The sequence below is a fragment of the Saccostrea cucullata genome, unplaced genomic scaffold (genome assembly GCF_032062105.1).
Source record: "Saccostrea cucullata isolate Sc308-1 unplaced genomic scaffold, CSIRO_AGI_Scuc_v1 ctg8757, whole genome shotgun sequence".
Lineage (NCBI taxonomy): Eukaryota > Metazoa > Mollusca > Bivalvia > Ostreida > Ostreidae > Saccostrea > Saccostrea cuccullata.
This window is the reverse complement of record NW_026925336.1, coordinates 15,001-25,877: the sequence shown is the minus strand read 5'-3', so window position 1 is coordinate 25,877 and position 10,877 is coordinate 15,001. Positions and strand designations below refer to the sequence as shown.

General features: G+C 32.0%; 1 protein-coding gene across 2 annotated transcripts in view; it reads left to right on the top strand.

Moving 5' to 3' along the window:
- Window positions 1–872: 872 nt before the first annotated feature.
- The window catches only part of LOC134268627 (cotranscriptional regulator FAM172A-like), a 10,590-nt gene continuing 585 nt past the window's right edge, over window positions 873–10,877 (top strand). Inside the window, exons 1-12 of one of the 2 annotated variants that reach the window (XM_062750884.1) lie at window positions 891–971; window positions 4,955–5,047; window positions 6,653–6,692; window positions 7,025–7,078; window positions 7,472–7,572; window positions 7,837–7,902; window positions 8,116–8,240; window positions 8,551–8,689; window positions 9,082–9,201; window positions 9,790–9,906; window positions 10,164–10,248; window positions 10,488–10,877. The exon at window positions 10,488–10,877 is cut by the window's right edge and continues 585 nt beyond it. In XM_062750884.1, coding sequence (XP_062606868.1) covers window positions 5,027–5,047; window positions 6,653–6,692; window positions 7,025–7,078; window positions 7,472–7,572; window positions 7,837–7,902; window positions 8,116–8,240; window positions 8,551–8,689; window positions 9,082–9,201; window positions 9,790–9,906; window positions 10,164–10,248; window positions 10,488–10,735 — 1,116 coding nt within the window. In that variant the 5' untranslated portion in view covers window positions 891–971; window positions 4,955–5,026 and the 3' untranslated portion in view covers window positions 10,736–10,877. Of the gene's footprint in view, window positions 972–4,954; window positions 5,048–6,652; window positions 6,693–7,024; window positions 7,079–7,471; window positions 7,573–7,836; window positions 7,903–8,115; window positions 8,241–8,550; window positions 8,690–9,081; window positions 9,202–9,789; window positions 9,907–10,163; window positions 10,249–10,487 lie in introns of both variants that reach the window. The other variant, XM_062750883.1, reaches the window with a different exon arrangement.

The following is a 10,877-nucleotide window of genomic DNA, read 5'->3' as shown; positions in this document are numbered from 1 at the left end:
AAGACAAAAAACTTTTAATGCTGCCTGCTTGAAGTAACATGTTGGTTACCTTAATTAGGATATTTGCATGTTTCTTCAAGCAGGAGGTTCCAAGCCCTTTAAAGCAGAGGAAAAGTTTTGGTATTATATATGTTTGATTGACATATTACTGTATGTATGCTCAATTAATGTTGACACAACTCAGATCATGATATTTTTTATCATTGGAAAATATATTAATCAATTTGACATGTACGATGCAATATCAATTTGTTACTTCACTATCTAGCTGCTCTGCTTTTGAAGTGAATGTTGCGGGTCCTTCAGATTAAAAACCAATGTCCGGCCCATATGTCACTTGCAGGAGTTAAACTGGCACGATAAAGGATCCCTCAACATCATGCACTGCTCAATGCCAATGACTGTTTGAAGCCCTTCACCAGTATATGGTACATGACAACTCTATGTATGAATGAAAAATTCTTAATATTAAGAGGAATTAACCTAAAACAATTAACATACAATCAATCAATCAAAAGTTATTAATATTAATTGGCATATTGCATGAGGTTAATTTAGTTTTTGCAGACAATTAACATATCAACAGACAGACAGACAGACGGACTAACATGACAAAACCTTTATCCTGAATCTTTGATTTCTTACTTTGATTTTCAATGTTTGAAAGCCGGGAACAATTAATAATGTAGGAGGGGTTTGAAACAGCGCTCTAATCATGCTTGTAGAAATGATCAGTGTGTAACGTGATGGAAAGCTAACCCGAGACCTTCTGACAAACGCCTTGCAGAATAAGTCCAGGTACGATCTACTTTTCTATTTTATCAAGAGTTGTCTACCTTATGAAACGCAAAAAAGAAAGTAGACTAAATATTCGTCGTGGTTATGGATTTCCAGAAATCTGAGTTTCTTTTTCCATGAAAGCATATAACAGGCATTTTGAAGCAGGCATCCTTATTTTCTTCACCTTTAATGTAAGTGATAAAACTTAAAAACAGTTGTTACTTCTGCTGCATATGTGATGCCAACCAGTAGTCTGGTCCTGATTTTTAAAAAGAAGGCTAGAAATAACTTCTAACGGCAAATAATTATTATTTGGTCCAGCATAGTTTTTTAACCTAATTCGAGTATGCTGAATCCGAAAAAATATGCTGGCCTTCATGAAAATGGCGTTAAAGAGTTTAAAATGGCGATTCAAAATGGCGGACATCCAATTTTTCTAATTTTCTCTTGATGTCGTTCAAAATAGAGAAGTAATGAATGAATATGTAACTGAGTGTAATAAAACTATAAAAAGGATAATAGAATGCTAACATTATTAGTTTAACTCAGAAAATTTGGTCATTTTTACACTTAATTCGAATTTTCTCTGATTAATTTGTCTATTGTTCTACATTCTGCTTTGTTCAGGATTTTACATTTGCAAATATCCATACACTGCAGATTTGTATTTTTTTCCTCTGCATCTCACTATTCTACAATTAAATGATGGTGCAGCTGTAAGTTAAAAGTCAAAATGGCGATTCAAAATGGCGGATATTCATTTTTTTCTTCAAATTATTTCTTAATGTCGTTTACATAGGAGAAAGGATTCGTGAATATCTTACCGAGCGTAGTACAACTATGTAAAATGCCAAAAGAACACTAATTTTATCACTTTAGTTCGAAAAATTTAGTCGTTTAAATTTGAAATGTATTAATTACCTCAAAATGGCGATTCTAAATGATATCATATGAACTCGAATTTCGTAAAATACCCCAAATGCTTAATTCTGATTCGTTTTGCAGAAAATAAGTTAAAGTTTGGTTTTTTTTAATTTATGAAATAATGTTCAAATATGCAATGAAAGTTGGAGGATATTTTTGTTAATGACTTAGGATTTTTATAACATGGACTTTTGTTTAATATACTTCTATTATTAAGATAAATCTTTGACGAAAATTCCGAAGACATTTTTACCTATTACCTGTTTCACCATGCTTCTTCATATAAAAAGTTAATAATATCATACAGTAATTGCTGTTTTGAGGACAATTAAGCTATCCCAAGAGCAGTATTCCCCGAGTATTAAGGCGAGTGAACATTGTAGTTTGAGGGTTGCTAAATCATATCAGTTATTGGAAATTCTTGATCTATTTTTAGTCCAGTCAAGAAAAAAATAAATGTTTCTGTTCATGTGGAAGGTCCAGTACAACATAACTTAGTATGATTTTTAAAATGATAGACCACGACCAATTAGAGGGCTGGTAATTGTTACATAATATAAATCTGAACATATTATAATATCCAAATTAAAAAATTTATTAAGATTTATCAGTATAAAATACGTAAACCATAATTTTCATGATTTTCCAGCACTGATTCTGTGTCCCTACATTTGCATTTTGTTATTCTCCGTCAAAAATTCAACTGCATTCTCAAATATTTCATGTTGTGAATGGATAATATTGTATTGAACAATGTATATAAATTAAAAAAAATTGAAATTTCCAAAATTTGGAAGAAGAAAATGATTGAGTTCAATTGATCCCACTCTATTCTTGATACAACCTTACACTATCCTAAAAATAGAAGTGTTGATCAAGTTGACTTGTACATGTAAAGTTCTTAAAGTGTTCAAGAAAATTTTGTTGTCAAGATAAGTGTTGACTAGATCAAAGTCAAGAATGGCTTAGACCTATTGGTACGAAAGCTTGTACGTGTTAGGAATCACGAGGAATCTGCAGGCGCTCTTGCATTGCATAGTTATACAACTTTTCTCACCAAAATATGCACACAATGTGATTCCATATGATAAAGTTTGAGAATTTTCTTGCTAATAGAATAACCTTTCTACCCTAAAAGACAACAAATCTATACGCGGTCTCAAAATAAAGAGCTACATGTCTTGAATATCAGAGATTTGTTTTATACCCCCCCCCCCCTGCTTGAAAAGCGGGAGGGTGTAGAGTAATCGGTATGTCCGTCCGTCCGTCTGTTACGCTTTGGGGTACCCATCTTTTATCCGCAACTCCTCTCATACCACTGAATGCAATTTGATGAAACTTTCACAGAATTTTTATTACATATTACCATTGTGCACCTCCTATTTTACTTTTTGATCTGACACATATTTTGGGTTTTCCGGCCACAGCAAAACATGGACTTTGCCATTATAACTATATGGAGGCGGGGGTATCATTTAGTGAGCTCTTCGCTCACAGTACCTCTAGTTTTGCATAAGGTTTGGAAAACACAATATACTGTTAACATTTGAACATAAATGTTTGTTCTTTGAGTGTTGATTGATTATTTGTTTATTGTTTAACGTGAGTCAGCAATTTTTCAGTCATGTTTCGGCGGACTGTCAGTTTAAATAATCGGTTTTAGAAGGATTTGGTTTCTCTGGCGGCCTCCAGTGAGCTTACTCTTTTTCGAACACCAGAGAAATGATCTTTTACGTGCCAAGGGGGTCATTTTACTTGAGTGTTGAAAATACCAAAATTCCCAAGACAGACTGAAACATATGGCAAATAAAGCTGGAATAGAAGATGTTAGGGGACAATGCTAAGTTCTTATATGTGCTAATTTCATAAGCTAGTACAAAGTGTTCGATGAAATTGGACAAGAATTTCTTCAGTTATATTTGATGGTGTGCTGAGGGATGTTGATAAGAAGTGTGAGTTGATAATGACAGCGATTCAGGAATGATTTTAGGTGGATGGGGGCTCAAAGACTTTGGAACACGGTCAAATATGAGGGGGGAAATTTGGAAACTCTTAAGTCGAGTTTATTTTAACTATTTCCAGAAAAAAAAGAATCTTTTCTAGTATTTTTTGTTTCTTCATATTTAATGGACTAATCAATATACTATATATATAAAAAACAAACTGTAATTTATTTTATGCAAAACAGCTTAGAATTAAGCAGTTTAAGTATTTTACAAAAGTCAAGTGAATATGACATCATTTAGAATCGCCATTTTGAGGTAATTAACACATTTCAAATTCAGACGACTAAATTTTTCGAACTAAAGTGATAAAATTAGTGTTTTTTTGGCATTTTACATAGTTGTACTACGCTCGGTAAGATATTCACAAATCCTTTCTCCTATGTAAACGACATTAAGAAATAATTGGAAGAAAAAAAATGAATATCCGCCATTTAGAATCCCCATTTTGACTTTTAACTTACAGCTGCACCATCATTCAATTGTAGAATAGTGAGATGCAGATGGAAAAAAGTACAAATCTGCAGTGTATGGATATTTGCAAATGAAAAATCCTGAACAAAGCAGAATATAGAACAATAGACAAATAAATCAGAGAAAATTCGAATTAAGTGTAAAAACGACTAAATTTTCTGAGTTAAACTAAAAATGTTAGCATTCTATTATCCTTTTTATAGTTTTATTACACTAAGTTACATTTTCACTCATTACTTCTCTATTTTGAACGACATTAAGAGAAAATTAGAAAAATTGGATGTCCGCCATTTTGAATCGCCATTTTGAACTCTTTAACGCCATTTTCATGAAGGCCAGCATATTTTTTCGGATTCAGCATACTCGAATTAGGTTAAAAAACTATGCTGGACCAAATAATAATTATTTGCCGTTAGAAGTATTTTTTTCTATAAATCGGACCAGACTACAGTGTTTTTGTGTGACTTTTTTTTTTAAATAAATACGAATAGTTGTTATAGTTCTATTCCTTGAACATGACAACCAGTCAAGAACTTAATTTTATTTTAATACATTTTGAGAAGATGGTCTGCAGTGTACTTGTTTAATCGTCAAGTTTTAAATCGTCTATATGCCATATTCCTTAAAAACATTGCAAGAAATCATGACTTCAGTTTACAAGTGTACAAATTTTTAGGTTACTTGTACTGTCAAGACGAAAACTTTAATGAATTATTGCTAACAATGAATTCGATATGTACCAAATTTATATGGGAGGTAAATTGATTTTTTAGACTTAAGTTCCTATACCGTCAGTGGGGATACCATGCAGTAAGCCAGTAACCCATGTCTCAATTCTAGGTCCAATGGGAAATTTCTTCAGAAAGGTACATGGCTCATTATACAACTGTTACTATTTGTTTTGGTTAAAGTGAGTTACTCATTTAGCATCCTTGCAATGCCAGGAGGCTGGAGTCAACATGTTGCCGTTGGACCCCTGGCAAATTTAATTCAATGTTCGTGGGCTTACTGCAGTGGCGTCTTTCAGAAAATGACAAATCTTGATTCCTTTTCTTATCTCTCAACAATCACATTATGCCATTCTATGATAATCAACTTGTATTTAATGCATTTGAGGTTTCAGCTGAATCCTTTCTGTTTTTTACATTTAACTATTTATGAAAGATTTAATTTGATTGGTGCTTCTCAAAGAGAGAAGACCTAAAACCCACAAATATTGAATGAAATTTGCTTAACGGACTCCGACCCTCAGCCAGGAAGGACAAATCTTTAATTTATAATTTAATTCAAAAAGTGTTTAAATGAAGCTTGAACATTAAATCTTTTCATTATATGCCTCTCAATGTGCTTCAAGGTTCTTTGAACTTCTCAGAAAGGTCTAATTAAAAGTAGAAATTTTTATCCCGTAAAAGCATTTTTAGATACCAATGTTTATTAACATGATATGAAATTAGAAGTGATTTATGGAGCTTTGCAAAGAACCTTGAAGCACGTTGAGAGGCATATAATGAAAATTGTTGCATGAAAATATTTAATTTTCAAGCTTCATTTAAAGACTTTTTGAATTAAATTATAAATTAAAGAGTTGTCCTTACTGGCTGAGATTCGGAGTCCCTTAAGGGATCAAAGAGCAAACTTAAATTATCTTCATTTGAAGAGTAATAATGATAAATTTTTCAACTGTGAAATGCAAGAAATTTTCAAAAAAAAAGTTTACTATCATTCCAATAACAGCTAGCCTGTCACTTTGCTTGATCGACCAAAGCAAAATTTCACAAACTTATTACCATATAAAACATAGTTTGGATGTTTGATTTGAATGAAATCAATGCTACTTTGCATATGAAATACAGAATCCAACAATATCCCGACAACACTGGCCAATCATATTGAATGATTGTTTACCATTATGCGGCATTTATGTCAGCAGTAACGTGTTTTCAGTGAAAGCATGTTTTCTGTCCTCATAATAGCACATGTCAAATCTTTGTTGTGATTTGACCGAATGGAGTTAATACGTATGAGAAAATTAAAAGGATGAAAGAAGTAAGGTTATACTCTGCTACTATTATACGATATAGTGATCAATATAACCTTTTTAAGGATTAAAATTGCTTTGCCTGTCCACAAGCGATTATTGTTTACAGCATTCTCGTGAACAACGATTGGTCAGTATTGCAATTGGTATTGTTGGGTTATGTATTTCATATGCAAAGTCGAATCGTTTTCATTGAAATCAAACATCCAATTGCATAGTAATCAACTTGTATTATCCTGCTCGATCAAGCAAAGTGACACACTGTTACATGTACTGGAATGATCGTAGATATGTACTTTATCAAAGTGAGAGAGTGAATATTAATTCATTAATGCTCCACAGATTCATAATAGTTATATTCAAAATATGAAAGTAATCTATCAAGAAAAAAACGATATGACTGATTGAAATATCTATTTTTCTTCATTTGCAGCTGAAGGCATTCCTGATGGCTGACGCAAAAGAAGATGAAGGTAGGAAAGTATTTAGTATTTTTATGATTTTTGAAATTTACATTTTAGTGTAGATTAAAGCCAGTTTTACTTTATTATGAGCATAAAGTCAGTGTACATAAATATTAAATTGAAATCAGTTTATAAAGAATTCAGAATAAAGTGCATGCCATAGAAATTTACCTACTGCCTATTGGAGGGGAAGGGGGGCTTAATTTTCTTTTCATCTTGTGAAAGTTTTGTAGGTTCTTACCTTTGAGAATTGAAACCTTTTTCTGAAACCATCAATGATGTATTTGATCAAAAGCTACTAAGAAGGTGTAATGTTTGAAGTGTTCAATTTTATTTTATAGGAAAATATCAGTACCCAAAAACTTTGGAGGAATTTGGCTACTACTTTAACAAAGGTAATTTTTAGGTACATTGAAACAAGCTCATAGCAAACATGGTTATAATGAATTAACACTTAAAGTAAAGCAATTTTCATTCCCCATGACTTTAAAATAGATAGCAAATTACGCCTACGTCATTAGCACTTTGTTATAGGAGTGTTTTTACTGTACACAGAAGTAGTGCCTGTACATAGGATGATGTTTTGCAAATAATAATAAAAAATGTTTGTAAGCATTCTAGGTTAAATAATTTTGAAATAATTACTAATATGGTTATGGTAAAATCAGTTTTCATTCATATACATACAACATTAGTATTGTAAGGTTACAAGTAAACTATGGTATTTTTTAAATGTATTTTAATATCATCAACTTTTTCTCCCTGTATAGCTTTTAATTTTTCTTCAGATGGAAAGTTGAGAGATGTGAAAACAGAGGAGCCGTTCAAATTTGTAGTGGATGAAGACAATCATAAATACAACCAGAAGAGATATGAAGCTTTAGGCAATGTAAGAATATTATTTATAAATAAATGCAGTAGACTAATTAACATAAATATTTTATATAGACTTAAGTTTTAGTCTCTTTGGCTGCTATATCAAATTTGATATGATTAGATGGCAAGATAAATGATTATAAAAGAATGCACTTTGGTACACTTGTTATAATGATTTGGTCTAGAAGGAATATGATAAGTTTGCATGGTGAAGTCAAGAGATACAGATCACTGAGTGTAGGTCATTTGACTTATTTTGATTTGTTTTACTTTACAGATAATAACTGAATATGTGTATCAATTACTAGAAGACAAACATAATCTAAAGAAATTCACAATTCCAGTGAGTATGACAACCAAATGCATGAATATAAATGGGGTTTTTGAGTTAAAATTTTCACACTATCGTGATGTATGAAAAAATGATATAAAATTTGTGAAAGATGACTGTTTAGCAATCTTCGTTGAGAGCATATTAAGCATTGTCCATTATTCCTTTGACAATCAGATTACTTTTACCTACTTCTACCTACTGTATTTTCTGTGTTGTGTACAGGTGGATGCGGAGCCTGATGAGCCCACTTCTTTCTTCTACATGTCTGAGGATGCCCTCGACAAAGACAAACTTCTGATCCTGATTCATGGCAACGGAGTGGTAAGAGCAGGACAGTGGGCCAGGAGGTAGGTTAGGGGTCAGGTTACATTTCATAGGGAATTGCTGAAACATTTCCCTGATTCTTCAGGATCCCTCAATCTTTTCATTTTACAGTCATATTTACTGGTAAACAAAATAATCAATTTCAGGATGTTGTACAATTCAGCTGTTTAATGTTTGTTGAGATCATGAGATCATATTTATTTTGGCCAATTCAAGTCTTCCTTAAATTGTTAGGTGCTCTGTGCCCCTATTAGATTCAGCAAATAAATTGTTGAACATTAGCTGCTTAGATATATGAAAAAAAAGTATTTCAGAATTTGTGATATTTTACAGACTGATCATTAATGATTGTCTGGACTCGGGGACACAGCTTCCTTTCATTGACTGGGGAATCAAGGAGGGATATGGAGTAATTGTAGCCAACACTAATTATAACAAAGCTAATGATGACAACGATGGTGAGGAAATCAAGGTAAGACATGCAATTAAACATTCATCTAATGCCTAACAAATAAAGCAAGAGTTTGCTCCCTTTAATGCATTTTTCCCAGTTGCGCGACTTGTAGATTTCACATTTCCAAGCAGCAAAAATTTGTGCAAAATTCTACAATCTTAAACTTTAAGTTCAAAAATTGAGTTTGATATTTACTGATAAAATATAACAAATTTCTATAGTGAACACAGTTCAAAATCAAATCAAATAAACATCCTCAAGGTTCACAACTGTTGTATTTTATAGTCTTGGTTGGAATAAACACAGGAGTTCGCGTACCTATCAATTATACCGAAATTTTCATTAAATAAGAAAATACGTAATATGTATAATAATAACATTATATAATAAATAATATTTTTCCTTGACAGTGCAGTGAAAGTCCAGAGGATCACATGGAATGTGTATGGAAAAATTTTGTACAGAAATCTAAAGCTAGTGCCATAGGGATAGTGGCTCACAGTTACGGCGGAGTTGTCACACTTGATCTGGTAGAGATTTAATACATGTATTTATTGAAAATAATATTCAAACTTATTATTGTAAATTAATTTGGAAAGGGTAGATTATTGATAGAGACAAAGACAACAGGGATTTAATTGACACTACCTGTATTTAAGGCACTTCTGACCAACCCTGTCTTGCAAATGAGTGGTTCGGTCATGTAGAGTGTACATGAACTAGATGGATAACTTGTGTCATAAAATAAATGTTAAACTACATTTCAATCTTTCACATAAATAATCTAAAATCTTTCAAAAAAAAAAAAAAAAAGAAGAAATCTCTTATTTCTCCTAAACCATAATTGTGTGAAGAAAAAATCCTGCATGACACAAGTTTAGTGTTGAAACTTCTGTAATCCATTATTTTAAAATATGGTATATAAAAAAGTTACACATAGTATAATTTTGAATTAATTTTAACAATAATTATTCTATTAAAGTTTGTTGAATGTTCCTTAAGGCTTATACATGTAATACTTGAACGTCTCGATGAACTCAACTCAATTGGCTGGGATAAATATTTTATGAAAAACTTCAGAATGATGTAAATCATTTACACCATCTCTATCTATTCAGGCTATTAGCCACATAGATGAGTTTTCTAAGCGAGTGTTTGCTGTGGCCTTGACAGACTCGGTCCACAGCTTTAGTCATCAGAACGGAGATGAACGGGTCATCGAGTTCTACAGACAGGTAAGACTTTGAAAATAAAGTTCCCTAAGATTTGAAAATTATATAATAGTATTTGTTATAGATTCCACAGCAATCACAGTTACATAGAAGACAATATTAGGATTAGTAAGTTTGATTTAAAATTCATTTTTTGAAAAAAAGATCATATTTACATTCTAACAGAAAATAAACTGATAGCACTTTTAAGTGTTTTTCTTTAAAATTACACATTGTCGTCTTGGTAACTTGCTAACTTCTAACTCCTTTGACATTTACAGCGTGGTAAGAACTGGGCCTCGTGTCTGGATGAGTTAGACACCCCCCTAGAGAGCCAGTCAGATTTCTGTCCCACGGTGGCAGCAGGTAAACTTCTGTAATCAGTTATTTCTTTGGGTTAATTAATGAGTTCTGCACTTTTCAATGAATTGTACTTGTCTCTACATATATGTATCCTTCAATTCTTTTAAGTTTTCTCTAGAATTAAATTTTTACTGTAGATTTAATTATACTACATAGAAGAGCTGATATGCCATACATATCTCAATATTTATTCAGTCAAATCTTTATTTAAATTAAATGATGGAAATAATTGTTCCATTCAGGTACAGACAAACATGAATATACCAGCTACAGCAGCATGCAGTCCATTTTTAAATTTTTGTCTGAGAAATACAAAGAATTGACAGAACCTTCAGAGGAGGAGAAAGAAAAGACAGAAAACTCAGAAAACATGGCCTCTACAGAGAAAGGTTCAGAAGAGGAAGTGATGTCACAGGATGTAACAGCCAGTCAGATTGATGTAGAGATGAACTCACAAAATCCTGAAGAAAGTATGAAAGATGAACTGTGATTGATCATTGATGACTTGTGTTAAATATTTGTGAGATTTTTTTTTGAGCATTAAATTATATAATTAATTGCATTGCTTTATGTTTAGTTTCATGCATTTTCATACTGTGTGATGTGACATAACTTTACATTTTGTCAGGAAT